Source organism: Gracilinanus agilis, chromosome 6 (genome assembly GCF_016433145.1).
Source record: "Gracilinanus agilis isolate LMUSP501 chromosome 6, AgileGrace, whole genome shotgun sequence".
Lineage (NCBI taxonomy): Eukaryota > Metazoa > Chordata > Mammalia > Didelphimorphia > Didelphidae > Gracilinanus > Gracilinanus agilis.
The window spans coordinates 100,939,098-100,966,813 of record NC_058135.1 but is presented as its reverse complement, the minus strand read 5'-3'; the positions used below and the strand labels follow the sequence as shown (position 1 = coordinate 100,966,813).

The following is a 27,716-nucleotide window of genomic DNA, read 5'->3' as shown; positions in this document are numbered from 1 at the left end:
TAAAATTGAATAAAATGACAAGAAAATACTGTCAAAAGAAAATTTAATATTATTAGTCATGTTGACCTTACAAGATAAGCAACTAGCACATTTTATAATTATTTTTATCTCTGATCTCTTTCTCTTCAAAAAAGAAACTAATGGTGTCAAGTATACATTGGCCTTGATTTCACAAATTAAAAAAAAGAATGATCCAACTTTGCTTTTCTTTTTTTACTTAATTAGTAGGAGAAAAAAGAATTCCTTACAGTCATTTACCTAATAACAAATTTAATCATAAATCTCAGTGGAAGCAATTATCAATATAACACAAAACACAAAAAGTCAGATTTAATATAATTATTATAAAATACTACAACTTGATTGTATATATACTTATATATACACACACTTTCATATATGTATATTTACTTATTTATAATTCCATAAAATCTGTTCATTCAAAATTTATTGCAAAATAATGATTTTTTTCCAGAATCACTTTAGAATAATGCTATACCATCTGTGATCAATAAGCTCATGTTTTCAATAAGTATCATTTTCTTAAAGAAAAAAAAACAACATAAATCTTCATTACTTACCTCTCTTATCATTTCTGACTGCAGTTGTAGATTTATCTGAAGGGCAAGGGCACCGTCTTTCACACTTGACTGAGATCTGTTTTCCTAAGACACACGCTTGATATTCTAGCTTGCACTGTAATGAGAGGGAAAATGATGACTTGTAAGGTAAACAAATTTAAGTCATGAGATTTCAGTAAAGAAGCATTGGATCCTTATTCTACATCATGTTAGGTAAACACACAATCTGGAAACCTGTCTATATCTCTAAGTATAAAGTATAAATATTACTTTTAAGTGTTCCTCTGGTGCCATAATTACAGGAAGCAATTGTGGCTTACCAACTTCCTAGAGAAACATCTCTGAGGATATCATATAGGCTCCTGCAATTGTTCTTAAGTTGACTATTCTTAAATAACTAAACAACAATTATTCTTAAATTAAGTTGAATTATTCTTAATATTACATTGTTTCAATTAAGCCTTGCAGTTAGAAAGGGTACAGATAACGGTAGCCATTGGATTTTTCAATCTCATCACAAGTAGACAAATTCCAATATTTTTACATTTCTTTTTGTGTGTACATATGTTATCTCCTCTTTAGGTTGGTCTGTAAATACCTTAATGCCCTGGATAATTTCTATTCATCTTGATGGTTTTAATGATGTTAAATAAAAATTAACCATAAAAATAAAGTCATGGCCAGTCCAAATCCCTCTTTCCACTTCGAACTTGAGTTCCCTTATTTATGTTGAGTTTTTTTCAAATAATAATGTAAATTTCTTGAAGATAAGAATGGTTTGCTTCCTTTTCACAGCCTCAATTCATGACAACATTCTTGTCTCATAAAAAGTGGAAAATAAGTTATTTTTTCCATTAAATTTTGAGTTTGAAGTGACCTTCATGATCACATAATCTAGTTCCCTCATCTTATGGAAAAGGAAACAGGTCAGTAAGATTAAGCAATTTGTTTAATATGATATAACAAACTGTTCTAAGGCATCATATAACAAAATGCTGAACCTCAATTGCCAGGTCAGTGGTCTTTATACTATGCTGTGACTGATGTTTCAGACAAAGTAGATGCTTAAAAATATTGTAAAAAAATGGATCTATGTAATTATATATTACTACGGCTGTCTCACATCGATTAGTGTAAACCTGGGCTTGCAAATGCATGTACACAGCCATAACAATGCACAAACAAAATCAAACACACATCACAATACAGTAACCAGACTATAAATATTTTTCATGTGTTTAACAGTTTTAAGAATTAATTTAATTTTCATTAAATTAATTAAAATGAATAGTTTTAAGAGTTCACATAATCTATAGTTTGGGAGTTCTAATCCAAAAAGAATTGAAATGTGGCATAGTAGAAAGAATAGTGTATTTGGAGCCAAGAACACTTACTTCTGAATCCATATTTTGTTTGTGGTTTGTGTGACTTTGGTCAAGTTCATTTACCTATCTCAGCATCATTGTTCAATTGTCTCAGTCATGTCCAGCTCTTTGTGATCTCAGTTGGAGTTTTCTTGGTAGAAATAATGGAGTGATTTGCCATTTCTTTCTCCAGATCTCAGATCATGAAACTGAGGCAAACAGGATAAATGACTTATGCAGTGTCACAGATATAGTAATGTGTCTGAGGCCAGATTTGAACTCTAGATAACGAATGATCCTGACTCTGGGCTTGACACTATCCACTGCACCATCAGAATCCTTATGTTTAAATTAAGAAAATGTTGTCATTTGAAAGAGTTGGATTTTTTGGTAATTGATTTTTGGGTTATTGCTAATACACTTCTTTAAGAAGTCCTCAGTAGAACAAAATAATATCATTTCTTAATATATTTATTGTCATGGCTAATTAAGTGCCTATTGGAAAAGACAATGTTGTCTAAAGATTGATTGAAAGAAACCTAGATCAACTCTCACCCTTAAGTAAAATGAGCTATTCAACCATAGTAAATTACTTAAACTTCCTAAGCCACACTTTTTTCAAATTCTCAATGGAGATTGAAATACTTGCAAATATACCTCACAGTTTCTAGAAAGATCAGATGAGATAATGTATGTAAAGTGTTTTATAAATCACAAAGTGCTATATAAATGTCAGGTAGCATTCTGAGAAGATTACATTGAGTAAAACAAAACCCAATGTTTTGTTTTTCACAAAAAAGCATTAAGATCTCCCAGAAGTTGATCATTTTTTACTCCTAGCTAGGTTTTTGATTTGATGAAAATGTTCCCAGCCAGAAAATAAGTCAGCACAATAGAAAAAGTGAATGGGTTCAATGTCTTAGCAACTAAAAGTCATAGTTATATTGATGTTTAGGACCCATAAAAATCTACATTCGCTCACATTTTATTCTATCAAAATATTATCCAAAAAAGTCCTTATTTTATTAATATGTTATAACATTTATCATATCTTCAAATATGAATAATATATAGGGATTCCAAATGAAGCTTCTGACTTATCTTTAAAGTCTTTGGTATCTTTAAACTGATTACTTAGAATGGTAATAATTTTGCTCTATTCCACTTACTTGTTAGATACTCTTATAAACCTCCAATACAATTTGGCACTTTATGGAAATGCCTTATTATGGTGTAAGGGTACAGCAATTTGTAGCCACAGGAGAAGTGATTATTCCCTTGTCAGATCAATTGCCCCACTTATGAACCACTCTTGTCTTCATTAGCACACTGTCCTGAGTAACCAGATGAACCTTCTTGCTCAGTCTATACTTTCAACAGACAAGAGATCATCTTAATTGAAGAAAATTCTCAATCATACAAATACAAATTATTCACTTTTTGGATATTTAGGTGTTTTTTCCCATTAAATACCAGTCTGGAGTTAGAGAATTAGCCATATGATCTGAATCTCTTCTTTCTACTTCCATTTTGGGGAATCTTATTATTAGGAATGAGGATCAGGGACAAATCATCCCAAAAGTGTTATGATTTAAGTTGGATTTCAGATAATGTTTAAAAATTTTGAGGGGAAGGTAATAGAAGCCAGGAAAAAAGGAACTGAGCAAGAGGAAATTTCGAAGCTATGTTTTTTTTTTTTAATGTATAAAATGAAGAGATTAGACTAGATTTATTCTGAGATCCTTTCAATCTCTAGAATTCTGGTGAAATGATCCTAAGCTCATGGTATGTTCAGAAGATTAATCATATTGATATATGTCAATAAATTGACTTAAAATAGTCACATAAAATAAAGGTGGAAACATAAGATGTTACCAGCTTGTGGAAGGTTAATGCATTTAAATTTTACTCAGGAGACCACAGAGAATATTGGACAGAGGAGCACTAAAACTATGTGTAGGTAAAGAAGAATAATCTGAAGAATTTATAAAAGGCTAGATTGGAAGGAATGATGAGTGAAGGTAGGGAGACTTTGTGTGATGCTGTGGCAGATAAGTTGAAATGAGGACCTGTAGTGTGATACTGGCAGTAGCTACAATAAGAGATTAGATTACAAATGTTATAGATATTACAGAAGAAATGATAATACATAAAAATTGGATAGAAGTTGGAGAAAAAAGGAAAGTTAAAGATAAAAGAGAGGTCTCATAATAAGAGTGAATTGGGGATAATATGGTACAAGGGAATGAATGACAGAAAGAATAGTCGATTTAGAGCCAGAGGATTTGATTATGAATCATGAACTTGTGACAATGAAAAGTTACTTCATCCTTCTAGGTATCAGTTTCTTCAGCTTCATCTATAAAAGGAGGGAGATGATGATAGCAATAATGCCACTAGGACTATACTCCAAAGAAATAAATAAAAGAATAAAAAGGTTCATGTATATACAAATACTTATACCAGTTCTTATAGTGGAAAAGAACTTGAAATCAAGGGTGTGATCATCAAACTGAGCTTGGCCAAACGCAATATTATATATGGATATAATCGAATATTACTTTGCCATAAAAAATAATGGAAAAAGAATGGAAAGAATGGTTTCAGAGAAATCTGAGACTTAAACTTGTGAAGATAAAAGTGACTAGGATACAGAGAATAATTTCTGAAAAACAACACTCTAAAACCAAATGACTTAAAAGAATTTAAGACTCCTGATTGTCAATACTGTGATGGAATGCTGATGATGGAGTATACTATCCACCTCCTGAGAGAGAAGAGATGAGTTCAGAATTCAGAAGACATATATTTTTGGACATGAACAAATAGGTAATTGATTTTGTTTGACTATGCATAGTCATTACAAGGTTTCTATTTTTTTTCTTTTTTCAAGGGAAGGAGAAACATGTGAGAAAAAAACAGATTTTAGTTCATTTTATATATATATATATTCTAACATATATATATATATACACACATATATACATACGGGTGTACATATGTACACATAAATATATGAAATGAAGGGTTTGAATTTCTAAGATCCTTACAAGCCAAAATCTAAATTCTTATGACAATAGTGGCCCTGACAATAATGGTTACATGAGAAGCAGGAACAAATGGTAAGATCAGATAATAAACTAATTTTTGAAAATGTTAAAATAAAGTTATCAGAAACTGATTTTCCTATGAATCTATATTAGACAATACTTGGTTGCTTAAAAAGAACATTTATGTCGTGAATTCCAAAGATACATTTTAATGATTTTTGGATTGTCTGCTGTAAAAGATTAAGAATGAATGGTTCTTCTCTTCACTTCAATAACTGAGATTTGTGTATCCTACACAAACAAAACCCATAGCACAAACATACAGAAATAAATTTGAAACAAGGGGTGTACCAAACTTCTTGATTTGATCACAAATAAGAAGTTTGTCAAAACATAACCAATTTAAAAATGACTGAATGGCCAAAACTTTCATCTCAAATGCTTTAAAATATAATACCCATCATCTATTTGGGTTCCCACAGCTAATCACAGCTGCCAAACTAACTGAGCTAAGATTGAGCAAAATAAGGTTAATTACCTCTACCTTTGTATGGGGAACACAGTTTTTTGATTGATTCTTGTTTCTTGTCTTCTAAAAATTCACATTTCCTTCATCAGAGTTATTTTTTTAAAGACTCTTCCATGAACAATTTAATTTTAGTAACCTGAGGTAATTTATATCAAATAATCCCAATAAGGGCTTTACAATCATTGAGTGATTTTAAAACTTTAAAATGTTTCTATTATGATTTATGTTCTCAATAAAAGTGACATTCGTGCTCTTTGAACACAATCAGTGCATTAAAATTCTCTGAAACTTTTATTTTGTAATACTTTGAGAAATTCCAGCTAAATACAATTTGTGTGATATTTAATTATGTAACAGTTATTCTACTTAAAAATTATCACTAACTTCAAATTAATTTTAAAAAAGAAGTTGAAAAGGTTGAAATAGAGTAAGGAAAAGCATGGTGCCTTCTTTGAAGGAAACACAAAATCAAGGTATAAATACCACAGAAGAAAAAAAGGTTTTAGTTTATATTTAATTAGAAAGGCTTAAGATTATTTGTTAATATCCAAGATTACTTTTTAGAAAAAAATAACCTTTAAAATAATGCATTTTTAGAAGACAACCAGTATTTTTCTAACATAAAAAATGTAAATATTGCTAAACGTGAAAGAGTATGCTTTTTTTACAGTTAAATTCCACCATTTACTATGTGGGAATTACTTTGTGAATTAAGCAAGTTTGTCTTGTTGGTTCCAATCAGCTTATGCACCAGTGAATAATTCAATTCAGTTTCAGCTGAGACTCAGTAGTGTAGAATGTGCCAAATACCATATTGGCTTATACACATCTGGAGAGCATTATTTTTGGTGGATGTTATTTCATCAAAAGCCCTTTTGGAGCATAACAACTCTTGACTGGTCACTGAGTGAGCAGGGTTTACTTGAAGGAGATGGGCAGTATTCATAAAAATAAAACAAAACTTATGTAATATTTGATTTCTTGTTCTTTACTTTGGAGCAGTGGAGGAAGTGGAAATTTAAAAAAAAGAAGTTATTTATTATTTCTCAGAGAAGGGCAGTTTGATATGTATTTACCTCATTGTACCTACTCACCAAAAATCATTCAGCCAATTATGAATAAATATGTGGGATGTAAAGTAATACTGAAAGTTGAATGGCACTATGTGTATAATTAGAGTGTTTCATAAAAGTATAAAATAATTATAATGATGACTTGAAATAAATTTCCCTTATCTTATGCCTTTTCAATGAATTTATATATTTTACAACTCTGGACCTGGCAGGATAAAATTGCATGTTTATAGGATTTATTTTGAAGGGGTAGAAATAAATTCTGAATATCTTAGAAATCAACAAGGTTTAACAGTGAACTGCTAATGTAAGTCAGTATTGAATTAAAACTGTGAGAACAAATGCATTTTCTTTAAATTTGTAGCATGCAAATTTAATGAAATTTAAAATAGGAAATACACATATATCCTGCATTTGTAATCAATCCAGTAAAAAGTGGGAAATTAAGGGTTATTTTAACTGTTTATATTGTTTTATACTTTTGATAGACATACCTAGAACCTATGTAATCATGCTTTTCCTATTCAGAAGTGAAGCTAATTAATAAAAAAAGCCAAAAGAAAACAAAAAAATAAATCTTTAAAACACTACCTAACATACATTGGTAGTTAAAAGTATTACGCAATGTTTTGAGTGTTTTGGAGACTGACCTGGTAGTAAGCAATAAAAGCTCTTTTGATTAAAAATTACAACTATGAGAAATAAAAATAAATAATTCGAAGCAAACAGTATGCACATTGACTATAGCTATGTAAAAAAGGGTATTTCTCTGCAAAAGTACTAATAATGGCATTGGAAATAGAAAATAAGTGATGGAAAATGTGTTATAGGTATTGTCATTACATTAAAGTATATTGTCTCTCATAAACATTTAGCATGTCTATATTGTTTTGTAACATTTTATTTTTAAAAAATCAGTCAGATGCTCTTTATGAACAGTTTAACTCTTTTCATTTTTTTTTTCTTAGCCTACTTGCTTCTCCATCTCCACAACCTCTGTCCCCATTTCCTTGAGTAGTTTTTATTTGGCCCAATTAAACTAAAACATTCACTGACACTGCTTTACATTTCCAAGATGACTTTTAGATTTGTATTTTCACAATGAAATTGCCCTTTCAATGAAAGAGAGGGTGTTTTATAGCCTCAATACTTGTCTCTTTTGAGACTATTTCCGGAAGACAGATTTGCAAAATATGCTGTAAGTTTTTATACAGAACAACAGAACTGAGCCTACATCAGATGTTTCCCCAGCATATAATCAAAGTAATGTAGCAGCTTCCTGTAATCAGGAGACCATCTGAGCACTATTTACCTGTATCCTTCCTTAGGAAACTATAAAATCTTTGAGAAAAAGTCCTCTCAAGAAATATTAGGTTACATTAAAATTCTACTTTTTGATGCAATATAATTTTCAAACTACACCTGCTGATTGCATTACTAATTAATCAAGTTCAATTTACTTAATTATCACAAAGTTGAAATATTTATAAAGTTATACGTGAACTAAAATATCACATAAAGGGCATGCTCATTAGTCTTTAATTATAGAAAAAATGCAAATACCATACAGAGAGACATGACTAATCCATCCTTGATTATCTAAATGTCTGCGTATTGAAAACATTTAAACTCAGTGTTAATATGAATAAGAAGTCTGCTTGTTGACTTGTATCGGTCAAGGTTGTCATTGGCCATTTGTTCGAAGTGTAACATTATGGTTCAAGAACCAGGAGGGCCAAAGAAAAAGTACTGTAATGGATTTTTAAAGCAAAGCAAGGAAGATCCTAGTTGGCTGCTGGAAACTTTATTGTCATATCAATAAAACCATGGAATTGTATCATATAGAAGAGAGCAGAGCCTCTATTACTAAATGTATTTTTTTGGTGAAAGATGATCCTCTGTGCTGGGTAAGTTATGTCTTTAATTCATTTCAATTCAACATTCACTGATTCCCTAGTATGAAGCAGTCACATTAGGCGAAGGATAGAGTATTAGACATATAGACAGAACACAAAGACCCAAGTTTAAAATCTTTTTCAGACCTTTACTGGCTTTGTGATTCTGGGAAAAGATGCTAACCAAAGCTTCAGTTTCTTCCTCTTTAAAAGCTTAGCAATGATGTCAACTACCTCACAGGCTTAGAGTAAGGATTAAATAGGAAAAGACAAAAAAATCCTTGGTCAAACCCCAAACCCAATATAAATGCTAGTTAGCATTTAAACGATATTGCCTTAGATCTATATATACAAAGAAAAATTTTCTGTGCTTTAAGAAATTTGTGTTTTATTTTGAAAGTAGTATATATGTGCACAGAAAAATAAATCTAAAGTATAAAAAAAGTCACATGAAGGAATTCAAGAGGGTAAGACCATAACCAAATTGGGAGGATAAAGAAAGGCTTCACAGAGGTCATGTCTGGCTTTTGATTACTCAATCAATCACACAAATTTTGAAGGAAGAGAGGGATAATCTAGAAGAGTTATAGGTGAGGACACGGTGTCTTCCCTATTGCTCTAATTCCACTGAAGCACTATCATTCTGCTCATACATTATGGTGTGCAAAGTAACCATTTGTCATTCTCAGTGAAGGAATACCACACTCTACACAATTCCCATTTAATTTCCTTGTGCCTGTCAGAGTCCTGTCAAGAAGTGACATCCCCAGCCTATTGGTGTTAGACATGGATTCTCTGCCTAGTTTGGAGCACCAGTGGGAGTAATAGAGGCTCTACAGGGCATGACATTGCACACTAAAAAAAAAAAAAAAAAAAAAAAAAAAAACACGCAAAAAACTAGAAACCACGAAATGGACAGCATGCATGAAAAATGATAATTGGGAAAAACATGACGGCAATTTTCCAGTCCTTAGCCTGGCAATAGGAGCTTTTATCAGTATAAAAATGGGCAAATGAACAAAGAAAACCATATTCTCACTACTAGGAAATAGTAAATTTCAAATCACATGCAGTTTCCATTTATTTATCCTGTCATCAGAATTTGCTCAGAATATGTAAAATATGTTCTCTGTAATATGTAAAATATCTCTCTACATGCATATATTAATATTTTATATCTTCAAAGATTTGAGCATACAATTTCAATAATGTGTAGAGCTCCCTAGGTAGAAACTCTCCACCAGTTCATATCTGCAACTCCTTTTTAAGAGAGCAAAGAGATCTTAAGTGCCTTGTAATACATAGTTTGCATATATTAGAAGATAAGTACTCACCCACATCTTCCTCATGTCAAAACTACTTTCTATGCACTGTGTCATGCTGCCATCTCACAATATATTATTTTTTATATTATGGAGAGTATATGCTACATACTTTAGATAAATAGCATAGATTACAAAATGAGAAAGAAAACAAATGGGATAAAGAATTAAAACTTTCCCAGCAATCCATGAGCATATATATATTCATATATACACATATATATTTATATATAAACACAGACACACAAATATATATGCCTAAAATATATATTTAAAATATTTAAAAATTTTCCTAAATATTTTATAAATATTATAATATAAATAAATAGAAATGTTTATAAATTAAAATAAAATATATTTTTTAAAAATAAATATTTTAAATATTAAAAAAATATATATGCATATATTTTTAAGAGATTAGAAAAGCAGCATGAGTTATGAGAAAGTTGACTACTTGTCGAGGATGTTTCAGTGAGGCTTCCTTTCATGTGAAGCTTGGTACAGATGACCACTGAGGACCTTCCTGACTCTCCAATTTAGCAACCTCTTTTCTTGGTTGTCCTTTTTTCAGTTTTGAGCTACAGTAAGGAACTTCCCAACCCTGCAAGCCTGAGAGGCTAGTGAAACCAGGGAATGAGGTCCTCCGTGCAGAAACATCAAGAGAAGGATCCTGGTCTTTGAACACTGTCCCTCTGCAAGAGATGTTTTTCCCTCCCCTACAGAAATATTTCTTCAGCAAATCCATATTATTAGTCATTTTGCTAGATGTTATAATATGTAAATAAATCATCGGTCTTCTACTAACCATTCTCTTTCCATATGGTTTATGTCCAATGTCACGTTATTATATTTAGCTACTACCACTACCCAAAGTTCTGAAAAGAAGAGAGATTTCACTACACTGGGAAAAGCTAGTTGATGTTTTAATTTACCGAACAACTTTCAAAAAAATATTTGTCTTCTTTATTTTCTTGAATTTTATCCTCCTCAACCATGTTTTAATCTGCTTCCCTCAAACACAATTATTTTTAAGAGAAAAGTAATTTTTAATAACCACCTATGACCTCTTCATTCATTCATTCAGCAAACATCTAAAAAAATACCTCATTTTTAAAAGTACTAACATCTGGGGAAAAAAACTCACCGATAATCAAAAGTTTCTTTATTCAAGGAGCTTACCAGGAGGAAACCACATATAATAAGGTAAGTAAAGAAGCCTCCTTTTCCATTACTATACCTGAAGAACTTTCCAATTCTATTAATATAATGGAATTTCTTTCTTCTACCTTGGTAGTTTATCAACTCTATTTTTCTGTTTAGAAAATTATTACAGGCCATATTCTTGTGAGATGTGTATGATAAGCCATACTCTTTCACTGAGTAATGTGGTTATCACAGAAATTCCTGTTTTTTGAAATCCACTCCTTGCTGTTTTTGATGTGAGCTCTTGAATGGATTTTGCCAGAAGACTATACTAACCAATAAAGGGAGTTTCATTAAGAGTATGTTGGTGTTGCCTTCAACCTGAGGCAAGTGGTGCTAAGTGAAAATATGAAATATGTAATCATTTCAGAAGGCACACACAAACACAGAGAGAGCCTGGAAAGATTAAATGTTGAGTAATATCTGAAAATACTGGATTACTGTAACAACTGAAGGAATATTTACAAGATTAATATTACTAAACTCAATTTATTTTCTTGGCTAATTACATTGCATTAAAATAAACTTTGCATATTCTTCCTTGAATGTTTTCATTGTATCCTATTTCCAATATTTGATATTCTCTTACCTGCAAATATATCCATCTTTGCTTTTGTCTAATTGAGTTACCCTCAAGAATTATTTCAAACAGAAGTATGAACATTCAGAAAATCCACTCTGTGTTTGGAAACTATGAGAAACCTCACAGAAAGAAACAGCTTAAAGCTATGCATTAATCAGCAAACATGGCTGAAAAGTTCAACATCATTAAGCACTAATCTCTGCTATAGCCTCATGGCCAAATAAAGGAAGAAAGAACTTTCTGTGTCTTGGGAGCTCTCTGCAGACTTCTTTAGTTGCCAAGTTATATATTCTCCTGAACTCAAAAAAAAAAAAAAAAAGATTTATTGTCTGTGCCTCTACTTTAGGGGATAGAAGAGAAAGCATTTATTAAGTACCTACTATGTATCAGTTGTTCTACAAAGTGCATTGCAAATCTCATTTGACTCTCACAACAAACCTGTGTGGTAGGTGTTATTATTATTCTTATTTTATGGCTAATGGTACTGAAGCAGATATTGGTTAAATGCTTGCCCAAGGTCACACAATGAGCAACTGAGATATCATTTGAGCTCTGATCTTTATGACAACAGACCCATTTGTGTATTCGCTGTGCTCCATAACTGTTTTGCTTTGCCACTTATTGATGGGTTAATAGTTATCTTTCACTTTCTCAATTAATCTACTTATTGTCAGGAGTGTCTATAATATACCTTTGAAACAATCAAGGAATATTTTCCAAAGAATTGGGCTTGTGTTATGCCCTTTGCTATGAGATATATGTAATATTAGTAATTCTTGTTTGTTTCCTTGGTCTCTATAACTCATAAACCATCTGTTAACCTTCCTTACATTGGACCATGAGAAATATAAAAATGCTTTCTTTTCCTCTGGAGTATAAAATACGTTGGACTTTCCCTTGATGGCAAGGGGTGGAGGAAAGGAGAGAAAAGTCTCTTCTACAAGCCCGATTGGGCTGTACCTCAAGGATGCTACAATAATACCTTATACTTTCCTTGGTGATACAGAGTCTCCAGCTGACCTCTTTTGCCTTTGTTATTTTGTTGTTGTTTTCTTTTCCCCCAAGTATGGAAAGAAGAACCAGGAATCGCTTGTTCTAAAAAGTGGATGTTTCTGACAACGGAGGCTATCTTAAGAGTCTGAAACCTTCTAGATTCCTGAATTGGTGCTGCTTTTTAGCAGAAGGTGTTTTTAATAACTATATCAGTTCTCAGAAAAGATAACCATGAACAAGAGTGTCCTAAACCCAAAAAAAGATGAAGCCATGCTTAAATCATCACAGAAAATGGATACTTGAAGAAAATAGACCTGTAACATACCTGTCTAGCAGTGTTAAAAATGGCTTTTCTCTTTGGAGAAGATAATAATGAAGACTATTTTTTACTATTATGACTTGTTAGTGTATAAATATGATGTTTTCCATTTTGAATGAATAAATGAATGAAAAGTCATTTATTAAGTACTGCACTAACCACTGAGCTCACAAATAGAAAAGGAAGAAAGTCCCTGCTTTCATGGAGTTCAATATTTTATTAACTGAAGAGGAATTATTCTTTACTTCTGTTGCTATACCATAAGGAGCAACTCCTTTAGGAAGAAATAATATACTGGAGGTTTTAGGTGAAAATCTGAAGTATGTAGACAGTTTTTTATGGTTCTCATGTTATAGCAACAAAGCAGAGAATAATGCCTCTTCTTTAATGTCATCACCATAAATAAAAGAACATTGATTTTGAATGTTGAACCCTTTGATGGTACCAAATATTTTCACTTTGAGGGTCTTTATTAGCTATGAGGAGGCAGGGTTGCAGTAACTGTAGAAGTTGCCCCCTTGTTTGTACCCAAAGATCATTTCCAGTTAGGGCTGTGGGATCTAGGTTGGAAGCAGAACAATTGGTCAGGATCCCGATATGTGCGTGAGGTGGGGTTGTGGTATTACTGGGATTTTTTCCCCTCAGAGTGGCTATCTCATCTATGCTTTTGTCACAGGAGAAATAGATGTCCCATATCAGATGTCTACTTTACAAAATAAGAGCCTTTTCTCTAAGGGAAGCTGTTGAAAATGTCTGAAATATAAGCTAAATTCCAATGTATAAATAACCTAAGGTAAAAGTGTAAATCTAAGCCATATCTACATGTTGTTTTAAAGATTTTCCTGAGTTCTATTCTGGGTAGAGGGAGTAATAAGACAAAAGTGAAAGAATATCAATCCCTTCTTTTTTGAAAGGGATGGGTGAAGCTGCCTCCCAGAATTCTTGTGAGTCCAAAGCTTTTAAAATCCTCTTTAAGGCTTGCACACAAGAAATATTCATTAAGTATTTCTTATTGATTTCTGATACTAAAACAAATTTGAATTATCCTCTACTAATAAGAAAAAGAAAACTAGTCAATTCAATAAAACTAATCAATTCATGCATGTTGGCTATAGGAAGAGGTGAAAGGAGGGGAGGGAAAGAACATGAATCATGTAACCATGGAAAAATTCTCTTAATCAATTAAATAAAATTTAAAAGCTAAAAAAATTCAATAATCGAGCAATAAAACTAATGCTAGTTTCATTGGCAACTTAATTATATATTTGTTTAAATTAAAACCTTAATTGCATGAAGCCCTTCCTTACTAAAATTTTAGTGTGGATTAGAACTAAGAACACAGAATTTTAGTTCTGAAAGCAACTTGAGAGATCAAATAATCTTTTGAATTTTACTCTCCAGAAAATAAAAGATTTGTGAAATATTTATGAAATAAAGCCCATTATCTTTTTTTACCACAGCTGATAATCTGAGGAGACTGTAGTTTAACCATAAAAAAAACAAAACAAAACACTGATGAACGACTGTTTTTCCTTTTGGAGATACCTGATGCTGCAGGGACTATGGTAGTCAGAAAAGCCAGAATTCACATTTCTACTCCGAAAAATATTAAATATTATAAGTAAATTATCGACTCTTTCAAGCCAGCCAGTCTCAGTTTTCGTATCTGTATAACAGAGAAAATACTTTGAATTCCTAAGTAATAGAACTATTGTTAGATTAACTGACATAATATATTTTAGGGTTACTAATAAACTTAATAGTTGTATATATATATAGGTTACTCAAGGTCTGAATTTAATTGTGAGTTCCTACACTAAGACTTTTGTAAAACATGGTACATATGCCAGGTATTTTTATTCATTTACAGGATTGTTGTTTAGTTGTGTCAGTCTTGTATGATTCTTTGTGACCTTTTGGTTATCTTGTAAAAATACTGGCATATTTTACCATTTTTTCTGCAGTAACAGACCTGAGTGTTTCCTGGGATATAATTGCTAAGAAGTGACTCAGGCTGGATTTGAACTCAGGTATTTATGACTTTGGGCCTGGCCCTTTATCCATTGTACCACCTGGCTATTTCTTCCTCCAACAGCCTAACAAAATACTTCATGTTAGCATGGAAGTGATGTTTTACCAAGCTACAGAGATTTAGTATAAGTGGCTAGCAATCAGGTGTCTTTATTTTAATTAGGACAACCAATAACACGATTTATAGGCAGAGGAAAAATGCATTCTATCCCAGAGAAGGATGTAATCATACTGATAAAAATCATGTTCCTATAGAAGTAATGAAGTAAGCAATAGATCTTTGACATGCTTCTCTGTTTATGGATAAATGAGTAAATCTTCCTATCCAAAGATGAGAGTACACATAGAGGTCACTGGGTGCTACCATAATTAAAATAGCTGATATGTGACCAAAAATACTGTTTGCATTAAGCAGTACTTGTTTTTATTAACAAAAGAATAACAACTAGCTGTAGGAGTTCTAAACCTTTAGCCTAGGACACCACAATTTAAAAGGTGATGATAACATCTGTCCTTCAGCAATTAAAAATATCTGAACTTATTGCTTCTGTACGAAGAATAATTATTTACAATAGAGAAGTATCCATTCCTTCTACTTGGATAGCCATTCCAAATTTAAGGTCCTGCTGTTCCACTTTGTTTTCTGTATGGCCACACTAGCCTGAAAAGAAGCAGGGAAAAAGGGGAGGAAGGGAAGAAAAATAGACTGAGGGAATAAGAGAAGGAGGAAGAGAGAAAGGAAATAAGTATTTATGTACTATCTACTATATTCCAAGATCTGGGTTAATCCTTTTACTAATATCACATTTGAAATCATAAGGAAAAAGACTTGTACAAAAATATTTATAGCCATGCTCTTTGTGATTGCAAAGAAATTGGAAAATGAGGGTATGCCCTTCAATTGGGGAATGGCTGCACAAATTGTGGTATATGCTGGTGATGGAATACTTTTGTGCTCAAAGGAATAATGAACTGGAGGAACTCCATGTGAACTGGAATGAACTCCAGGAATTGATGCAGAGTGAAAGGAGCAGAGCCAGAAGAACACTGTACACAAAGACCAATACACTGTGGTAAAATTGAATGTAATGGACTTCTATACTAGCAGCAATGCAATGATCAGGACAATTATGAGGGACTTATGAGAAAGAATGCTATCCACGTCCAGAGAAAGAACTGTGGGAGTAGAAACACAGAAGAAAAACAACTGCTTGATCACATGGGTCGATGGGGATATGATTCGGGATGTAGACTCTAAACGATCACCCTAGTGCAAATATTAATAATATGGAAATAGGTCTTGATCAATGACACATGTAAAACTTGGTGGAATTGCTCATTGGCTATGGGAGAGAGGTGGGAGGAGGGGAGGGAAAGAACATAATTAATGTAACCATGGAAAAAATATTCTTAATTAATTAATTAAATAAAAATTTCAAATAAAAATTATCTCATTTGATCTTCACAACCACACTAGGAGTTAGTTACAGTGGAGGAAACTGAGACAAAGAGGAGTTAATCAGCTTCCTCAGGGTCACACTGATATCAGGTTTTGGGGGCTTTATTGGTCTGCAGATCTTTCTGATGGCAAGACTAGCGTGTTAAGCCCTCTGAACCACCTATCTGCCACTTGTAGCAATCCGTATCCGTGAAGGCACAAGGATGGAATCACAGATAATTTATGCACTGTCATATCATTATTATCTTCGCATTAATGAGCCTGTCTTATTTCCTGATAAACAGAAAACCCACTCCCTTGTCAGGGGTATGGTCTAGCAATTTCCTCCCATCGATGAATCCTTCAGTGCTGGGTTGTATTTTAGTAGAGTAAATAAAGATTCAATAAAGTAAATAAGGATTCATGGGCCATGGGAGATTTGTCCGAACACAAAATGCTTCAGGAAAGCACTAATTTCATTCTAAAGCTTTTCCCTTTCCAATAGTCTTTCAATTCCTTTGATCATAGGAGTGAAGCAGCCCCTTTTCATTTCCAGTCTTACTTAAATACATCTCCTTAGGAGAGATAATCTGATGAACATGGTCTCTGGGGTAGGTGTCCTGCATTAACATCTCACTTCTTGTGAAATTAGAATCTGTCACCTTAAAAACTACCATTCCCATCAAAACTACAATTCCCAAAAGTCCACTCACTTCCTGTCATTACATGCTGACATGGACAGGATATAAACTGGGTGGGGTTCCTTGTCTAGTCTCTTTTCCTTCTGTCAGTGGCTTTGGTAGAGTGGGCTTCTGGAGCAGGTAGAAAAACTTAGTCATGTGATTCTATTTTGTCAGATAATAAACTTTATAAAAAACAATACTTTAAGTATTGAACATTTAATTTTAATCTTATACTCTACAGCCTGTTACATGCTTTATCCAGGGCAACCCATTTAACTTCTCTAAGGTTCAGTTTCCTCATCTGTAAAATAAGGAAGTCACATCAATAATAGCTTTTGAGTTCCCTTTTAGTGATATTAATATGTTTCTGGAATCCTCAATATGTAGTTTTGTTTTTTTTTTCCATAGTCAAGGAAATGAAAGACGCTTCCCCCCCCCCCCATCCCAAGGAAGGGACGTTTCTCCTGACATTCCCAGGTGCTAGAGTAACACCAGGGATCAAGAGATTGTTGAATTTATGATAAGTGAATAGTGAATCAGTGGCACATAGGATGAATATTTGGAACTGTAAATCTTATATTTTTGAATCTGGAGATATAATGTTCCAGATGACTTCATAATGGCAGCAATGAAACAGTTTGGAAATGAAATCCTAGACACAGAGTTGCATAAAATGTGGGCAGCTCAATGTGATACTTAAAAAAAGCATTGAGGCTTCATGGAATTGGGGTCAATATTACCTAAGGTTAAATCTTGCCTGTGGCACTTAAAAGCAGTATCACTATAAACAAGCGACTCTTTCAGCCTCAGTTTCCTCAGAATAAAATTGAGAGATAATTATAATATCTTCTTCAGCATCTAGGTTGGTACAGCAAATAGAGTCCTGGGCTTGGAGTCAGGAAGATTTCTCTTTCTCATTTCAAATCTAGCCTCAGACACTTCTTAGCTATGTGATCCTGGGCAAGTCACTTCATTCTCTTTGCCTTAGGTTCCTCATCTGTAAAATGAAATAGAAAAGAAAGTGGCAAAGCACTGTACTCTGCCAAGAAAACCCAAAATGGAGCTATGAACGGTTGGACATGACTTAAAGGACAACAATAAACCTTCCTCATGGAGTTGTTATGGGAATCAAATGAAGAATATGTATATAAAGTGCTTTTTATGCATTAAAGCACTACATAAATGATAATTAAATTCCTCCAGAGCCCTTTGATTTGGAGTCTGTTGACTTCACACTGATGGTGATTTTGACCACCCAAAGAGAAGGCTAAATTTGCAGCATGTTTTTTTTAAATTTTTTTGGTTTTTTTGTTTTGTTTTAAATCCTTAACTTCTGTATATTGGCTCCTAGGTGGAAGAGTGGTAAGGGTGGGCAATGGGGGTCAAGTGACCTGCCCAGGGTCACACAGCTGGGAAGTGTCTGCAGCATGTTTTTTTTATATTTGATGAATCACAAATCTGGGTTTCATTAGGAAACAAAATTCTGACAGGTTTCCATTCTGACTTGCTTATGAAAATCTAGTGCTGCTTTTCTTGTTCTTGCTACTACATGATCTCATGCCTTGCCAGGATGCCTGTCAGTTCACAGGTCTGAATGTATTAGGGATGAGTTCCATGGCTTCTTCTATGTAGAGCTAAAGTTCAGTCTCTCATTGAGGATACCAAGTATGTCAGGAGCCCTTTTTATAATTTTATTAGCTTATGATGTTGAACAAATTTCACAGAAGCCCAAGACTATTTCCATGATCCTGATTACAAAGTTCTGTAGTGAATCAATCGATCTTCGCCAATCTTTGTAGAGATTTAAAAATTTCTCTCCCAAACAAGCATGAAATGGTCACACTGAGCACTGCCATACATATAAGGGAGTGAAAGATTCTACTTTCCAGGTCAAGGTCACTACGTGTCAGGGGAGTAAAAGCAAATGAAATTAAGTTTGTGTTTAAATTTGATTACCAAATTTTATGGATGACAATGGAAATTGGAACATCTTCTTCTTCCAAACAAAGGCTAACCATGATAGTAAAATAATTTAAAACAGCGTCTGAAATGGTCAAATCAAAAGAAATGAGAATGAATAGCCTAGCAGAGAAGACTTAAAAGTGATACAGGGATTTTAAGGGCTATCATGTATAAGAGAGCTTAAACTTCTTTTAATTGGTCCCAAAAATGTCCCAAAGGGCAGGACCATGAGCAGAGACAGAATTCAGCTCAATGACATGAAAGCATTTCATGCAGGGGAGTTGTCCAAAGACAGTCCCTGCTTTTGCTAATGGATTCCCTTTTACTGGAGGTAACACAAGCAGAAGTTAGTTCTCCACTCATCTTGAATCCCAAAGAAGACACTTCGTTAGGTATGGGTCAGAGCAGATGATTTCTACAGTCCTATACCTCTAAGATTCTATAACTCTATTTTAAAAAAACAAACAAACACTGGAATAGAAATTAATGTACATGGGTTCAAGTTCTAGATATTTTTCTAACCAGGAATTTGATCCCAAATAAATAATTTATCTCAGCTGAGTCTCAGCTACCTCTCCTGTAAAATTAAAGGGTCCATCTTGGTGTCTTTTAAGGTACCTTTTAGCTTATGAGAAAACTAATCTTTTAGAAGTGAGGCTTCTATTATTGCCTGAGTGTGCCATCTATTCCATTTTGAAGCTCTTTAAATGTCGCAATTAAATGACACATTTTTCCCCTTGCTTCACTCTATGTGTTGTTTTTTTTTTCTTTTGGTAAGTGGGAGTTTATTTTGATCTTTACTATGATGTACTGCTCAAAGCTATTCAGAACAGAGTCCTTTCAAGATGTTGGAGGTCACAAACTTCACAGAATGATTGAGTTGGAAGGGATCACAGAGGTTATCTAATTCATAGGCCTTTGGGAAAGTTAGATTTTGAAATGTGCTTAACTTTGTTGTTTGCATATATGGAGAAAAACATGTGTATCTAATTCCATAGAAGTATATATTAAACAATAATTGACATTGACTTTTGAATAAGGATTCCTGACATAAAGTATACTGTGAACTGGTAGATTCTAAACTGGTAGATTTTCTGAAGCAGACCACTCTACTCTGTACTTCTTTTTATATCATGGTAGGAGTAAAGGAAGTGGACCCATTAGGAGGAAGAGAAAAAAAAAGAATTTGATTTTAAGAGCTTATGGTGTTTTAAAAAGTAAAAAAATATTTTGTTAATTATTTCTTTACATGTTCAATGACGAATAAAAATGTTACCATTCAATGGATGATCTATTTACCTACAATATGATACTTTATGTTGAGTGTGGCTGTTTATAACATGAAAAATAATAAAGCTACAGATGCAGAAGAAGCTGTCAAGTTGCCTATTTTCCTTATCCATTTATCTATTAAATATTCTTTATAAGAAAAAGTTGTACTGGACCCTGAGCATTATCTTAGACTTCGTAGTTACCCAAATGTGATACTGATATGAGAAATATCTTCAATAGCCATTGCCATAGCAAATATCCAGAGTAATCATAACAAGATGAAATAACAAGTTTTCCAAATATATAGACATCTAGCATAAAAAAGGATTATTTTTATCTACATGGGCAATAGTCAACACAAAAGATATAAAATGGACACTCAAAGATAATACCCTCAGAGAGCTTTTAAAATATAAATGAGAATGGGATAATAATGACAAAAATAACTTAAACTTATATGGTCATTCTAAGATTTACACAGCAAATTCCTTGCACCACTGAATAGAAACAATACTTTTATTACAATTATTGTCATTGTCATCATCATCATCATCATCATCATCATCATCATCATCATCATCTTACAAAATAGGAAACTGAGGTTCAGATATGTTTAGAGACCTGTGCAGCTTCCTACTGCTGTTATATATTACAATGTTGATTTAGATTTGTGTTCTCTAACACAGTCTTTTCATTATATTATAAATCATATGTATTTTATTTAATCTCTCCTTAGAGCAAAATCTGAGTTAAGTGTTTAGGGTTCAAAGATTGGAAAAAGAAGTGGATTTACCAATTAGTGCTAGTATTTTAAGTAATTGTGGCATATAAATTCAATAAAAAGCCAAGATTATAGTTTTGGCAGTTTACAGTGAAGAAGGGCTAAGGAAGAGTTGAGACATTGGCAATCTATAATTTAGAGTCTTACAGAACTGTTGGAGGGAACAAAGGCATTCATTTTCCCAGGAAACAGAAGTAGATCTCAGTTTTCTACTATAGTCCTCAATGAACTTTATGAAAGAATCAAGAAGATTAGCTTTTGTTGACTAAGGACTTAAACAAAGAACAAAAATAGGTATTGGACCTAAGTAGAAAAAAACAGATGATCAGTTTAATATTTATAACAGCACCTTTTATCCCTTTAGTATTATTTGCATTAGACCCTCCTTTGAGAGGACACAATGAAAAATAGTTTGTTGTGGTATGATCTTTACCATTTAAGGCTCTTGTCACATGTCCTTCAAGAAGGAAAACTAAAATAAAGAAGATGTGAAGGTGATATTGTGTGAACAGTGAATGGATGAATTAATCTTTTTCTCCATCTGTGATTTTTAATTATTTCTACTTGTTTTTTTTAAAGCAATTTTATCAAGTTAACCATTGAAAATACTAGAATTACAATCAAGAGGTCTGTCTCCACTACTTATTATATGGCTTTAGGCAAATTTTTCATCTAGCTGACCTTTGGAGTCCAGGATGTTGTGGAAAATAAACTGGATATAAAGTCCGGGACCTGAGTTCAAAATTAGACTTAGGTACTCAACAGGTCACAAAACTGGGATAAGTTCTTTCCTCTCTTCTGACCACAGTTTTTTATCTATAAAATATCAAAGCTGGAGTAGATGCTTTTAAAGTTCCTTTCCACCTCTAAGTTCTATGATCTTTTATTAAACCAGGACAATAAAACTTCAATTACATTAAATAATAAGTTTGCATGAGGATTTAGATAAATAATGGATGCAAAGTTCTTGTAAACCTAAATGTCTACATAGATATTTTGGTTTATTGAACTCTCCCTCTTTGCTCCAAGTTTTGATTTTTGAGTCAATACCCATGCCATCCAGAGTCTTACATTAATTTGTATCCTTTATAATCTCAGCAAAGTGTCCCTTAAACAAAAGCATTTTAAGTAATTGTGGCATATAAATTCAATAAAAAGTACTTGTGAATGAATGTTTGAATGGATGAAAGGTAAACTAATCTCTTTCATATTTATTTTGCCTTCTTTATTTTAAGCATTATGGTATGATTTAAGGTGAATATTGTCTGAATTATTTTACTCATTTATTTAACCATTTAATTACTAGTTTTTAATTTGTCAATCTAGTTCCATTCATAAAAATAATATATTCCTTGGAGTCCTTTTTGCCCTAATTTAACTATAATGTGTTACACAAATTTTTGATGCAATTTAGGACTGGTCAAACGTAGAAGCTATTACTAGAAGGCAAAATAGACAATGTAAAATATTAAAAATTGCAAGTATATCGAATGGAATGGCTAGGCTTGAGGATCAGAAAGATAAAAGGCAATGGTTGTGAAGAGCAACTTATACCAACCCCCATCAGAACTCTAGGAGAATTTGAGACCCTGAAGCAAAAGTAAGAGTCTTACAAAAAAGAGTTCAGTTATCACCAACAACATGACTGAGGAAGGGTCTAATTCCCTCAAATATTGACTTCTCATGGAATTTCTTCCCTTTTCTCACTCCCATCAATACTACCTGAAATTTTAAAATATTTGTAGATGTGTATATTCATAAAGTCTTTTAGTTTATCCACTTAATTTTGAAATTCATAACAATGTTGAAATCTTTAAAAGAGCCTGGATTCTTTGATAAATTATATGGTCAGATGAAGGGGGTCATTTATCTGGAGATAAGATTAGATGAGTAAAAAAGATTGTATAGAAACACAGTCAGTTGAATGAACTTTTTCCAGGTATGTCATTGAATATTAGTAGAAAAGCACTGATTTAGTATTTATGAATTCTGACTTCAAGTAACTGACTATTTCATCTGTGTAGGTCTCTGTTTCCTCTTTTGCAAAATGAAGGGATTACATGATATAATCTCTAAGGTTGTTTCCAGGCTGTAACCATCTGTAGTTCTTGAATTATAGGATTCTGACAGTCCAGAATATCATGGGTCAGTAAATGGAGAGAAATCAGAGAAGGAAGAAAGGAAGATCCTTTGTTTGTTTTTAGTGATTTGTCCTATCCCACCAATAATAAAAAATCAATTGTAAAAGGTATTTGGAATTCTATCAATTCAAAAGTTATCATTTCAAGATACCTATTTATAATTATTTGTTATATTCTTTGTAAGGTACAAAGAATATAACAAATAATTATAAGTTTTGATTAGCATTCACACAAGCATTTAGTTGCAACCTTCATCATTATGTAGTAACCTATAATTAATGCACATTTCTCCCTTTTATATACTTCCTGGAATAAGAGATATGTGTGTTCAGGTTTCAAAGAATAATCATTAGATTTAAAGTCCATAAAATCAAGATAATTTAATGACATGTTTCATAGTAAGAAAGTTACTCATTTTCACAGAGAAATTGTTTTTTTTTTTTTTACAGAAGGAAGAGACCTTGTGGAGCTAGCCAACATTTTCATTAGATAGGTAAAGGAATTGAGAACTATAGAATGGATAAGATACTTGGAGGGTACACGAGATCTATGTCCCATTATAGTAATGTACCCATAGCAGTCAATATTGTGTCTGATCTCTCATGTTAGCCCTGAGTTACTGAAATATATTATAATTTAGTAAATGAACAAAGAAACTTGAAGTCTTCATTACAGAATGCTCAAAGTAAAAGAGATTTGAACCAGTAGAGAACTTAAAAGGAAGAGATAGGAAAGCTTGTCAGAGTAATTGCTTCAGTTTCAAGGTTAGAAGAAAAGATTAAAGAATTCTTTGAATACTGAACAAAAGGAAGACAAGACCTCACTTACTATAGAACAACCCCTTTCTCAGAAAAGGCAGATAATTTTCACATTTTTCCTTAATTTTGTCATTATTATTTCCCATTTTCATGTGGCTGAAGTCATGGAAAGTTATATATCCCTATACATATTTTTCTCTGAGTAAAATCTTTGCTTATAAATTAATAATAAATAATTTTGAATATTGATGTAGCAAAACTAATTTATCTTTTCTTTTCTCAAAGCAAATGTAGGAAAAAAAATATTTCCTAGATAGCAGATGAATTTACCTTATTCCACTGGAGAAAGACATGGTAAACCACTATAGTATCTTTGCTAAGAAAACTCCATGGGCAGAACTGACATACTATTATTGAAAGGGTCATAAAGAGTTGAATGACTGAACAATTAAACAAGAATTTTGTGTATATAATTACTAATACTGGTTAAATAAATAAATTAGAAGAATTCATTAAATTCTATCCACAGGGATGGAAGGTTAAAAATGTAGTTATAATCAATTTTGTTATAACAACATTAAACAGTAACATATATACATATATTTTTGTATAAACATGTTTATAATAATTTTCATTGTACAAATTGATATACATATATGTATACTCTATCTTGTTTGAGGTTTGTGAATTATTGACAACAATTTTTATTTTACAGATAAGAAAAAATATTCTGAGAGATTAACTAACTGTTTAATGGTAGAGAAATAATAAAAAATTAAAAAAAATATTTTCCTCACTTCAAGTTCACTACTTCATTCATTCGGCCACAAATTTCATTATGATAGCAGATAACTACTTTATCATTGTGATCTGAGACAAACCTAAAAGGCTAATGACAAGGAATGCAACCTACCTCCAGAGAAAGAACTTTTGGAGTCAAATTTCACATCAATGTGTTTTTGGTTTTATTTTGGGATTTTGGTTATGTATGACTTTGCTCTTACAACAATGACCAATGTGGAAGTGTTTTGTATGACAATAAAAAATGGAAAAAATATTTAATCACTGCATGAAATAGAGATAAAAGAGGAGTCTGTGAATAATTGTATTTCTCTCATTCCTTTTTGAAAAGAATGTTAGAAATACCAAATGGCTGATGAAAACAGAAAAATAGATCAGATTAGATTTTGAGGAAAATATTTCTAAATCTGATTCAAAATTCATTAGAGAATATTATAGTTCAATCCAAAGAAGACATTTCCCATGCACATGTACTAATATCAGATAGGATTCTATGATATAAGAGGCTGTATAAGGAATTTTACTTAATTTGCCAAGTACTGATTCCAAACAGTGATGCCCAACAAAGAATCAAGAGGAGATTTTTGTTCCCCAAGTGTTCACTAGTGTCTCTGGAGTTATCTGGTGCAAAGACCAAAAGGAATAATGAAGTAACAGATTGCGAGGTTCAAACAATGTTGTTGCTTACAAGATATTGAATTAGCCCAGGAATTAATTCTAAGAGGTTGCTTCAGTGAGATGCATGTCCACTCAAACGTTCCTCACAGGAAAAAAATCAAAGTGCATGAAGAATCAGTTTTGGTCAGAATGTTATATGCAGCTGAATGTATATGAGCTATTTCATGGATATCTGTTTGGTTGATGGCATCTGTAATTAGACAATGAAATGAGCCCAGAAATTAAAAGAATAAAAAGACATTAAAGAAGGTTTGGCAAAAGGAGTATTTTAATTATACCATTTTGGCAAAAGCCCAGTATTATTATGGAAATGTTCTTTTGAATAATATACCATCAAAGGAATCAAAATTACAGGTCACCCACAGAGCCATAAAAATGCATTTAGTGTCATTAAATTACACAATATTATTGAAAATAATTTGCATTTTTGCATTGTTATACCAGATATCATCAAAGTCAAGTGCATCCTAAAAAGGAAGAGCCACTTCCCACACAGCAAGAATAAACTGAGGGCAGTGCAACAACCCAAGAAATAATAAATGAGTCAGAAGAAGGCCTTTAACACTTAAGTTGTGTCATTTATAAATGATCTATGTAAACATAAGGTCAAGAATAATGTGAAATAAAGATTTGCTTTTGTGCTGTGAGCTGGGCTAACACAACGAATATCCATAGCAATGGAATAATGGATACCTTAGGAGGTCATGAAAACTGTCTTCAAATATTAGAAAGATTGTCATAGGAATGAATGACTTTACCTGGTTCATCATATATATATATATATATATATATATATATACACACATATATATACACACACATATATACCAACACCTATATACATATGTGTATGCAGGCATAATGTGTGAAAAGTATAAAATTTAGACTTAATATAATGAAAAAATGTAGAAAAATAAAGCTCTCAAAAAATGAAGTAGTAATGTAAAAGGGGAGAGCATTTTTGTGTGCCTGGCATATCACTAGTCACTCAGTAAATACTGGCTGCTTGACTAATAATTAGATCCTTCTTATTAGAGATCTACAAAGACTGAATTCATCTATTTTATGTAGTAGGAAATTTTTTAAAATATCATTTAGAATAAATAAGTTATTGCTTCTGATTTCAAGATTCAGTGAAATTATCTAAAAATTTTGACTATCCAAATAGTTATCTTTGATTATAACATATTAAATGCTATAGAATTCCTTCTGTTTCCTTGGTTCTTTCAGTCTTAACTGAAACAGACAATTGCCAAGATTTCTTAGAATTCAAAATTCTGTAATTGTTAGCCACATTCCACAATATCTACCATATTATGCTATCTAATTCTTTCTACTGCCTTAGCATTTTATAAGTAGACAATATGAGATTCGAGTCTCAGCTCACGTGGTACTCAATGCTATTACAGAAAATTCCTAAATTAATGATGCTTGCAATGGAGTAGGATGAAATTTTGATCAAGCTATTACACAGATCAAAATGTCAAGGCAACTCAACTTGTTCCCATTTCCTCAGACAATATTCTATCAACAGTAATTTATTATACATGTATTAGGTTCCAGACCCTGTGGTACAACCTAGGCTTAAATTAAAAACAAAACAAAACAAAACAAAACAACTATGCATATTCTTCAGGAGCTCATATTCTAATGATTTTCTTTGAAAAATTATTCCTCTTTTTCCAACCATAAAGAAATCCTTCCAGCAGATGTAAAGTCTTCATAGATTGAACAGTAAGCTCATTAAAAGTAGTTTACTATTTTGTTGATTCATGCAACTATTATCATATTCCTTAACTCTTCATCATAGTTCTTTTGTAGAATGTTATTTTTGGAATAATCTTAGATAATTATCTGAATTCAGATAATGTAAATCATTTAATATGGTCCCTTTATAATAATAAGAACACAATGAAGCCCAGGAAAATGAAGGTACTTGCCCAAAAGTAAACTTCATGTTATCAGAGCAGATCTAGCACCAGAACCAAGGTCTTCTGATTCAAAGTTCAAGGTAATTCTTACAATATAATTCTGCTTCGCATATATATATATATATATATATATATATATATGTGTGTGTGTGTGTGTGTGTGTGTGTGTGTGTGAAAACACAGACACATATTCCACTAAGTGGAATTTCGAATATTAAGATAAGGTTAAAAATATGAAAACAGTAATTTAGAACTTTAAATATAATTCATTTTATACTTCTTATAAGCTAGAATCACTAAGAAAGTTTTCAAATGAATATGTTCACTT

General features: G+C 32.3%; 1 protein-coding gene across 4 annotated transcripts in view; it reads right to left on the bottom strand.

Annotated features, from left to right (window-relative positions):
• Positions 1–27,716, bottom strand: part of SPOCK3 (SPARC (osteonectin), cwcv and kazal like domains proteoglycan 3) — a 634,362-nt gene that overhangs the window by 158,309 nt on the left and 448,337 nt on the right. For all 4 annotated transcript variants that reach the window (XM_044680201.1, XM_044680202.1, XM_044680203.1 and 1 more), the window contains one exon: positions 582–696. In XM_044680201.1, coding sequence (XP_044536136.1) covers positions 582–696 — 115 coding nt within the window. The remainder of the gene's footprint in view (positions 1–581; positions 697–27,716) is intronic.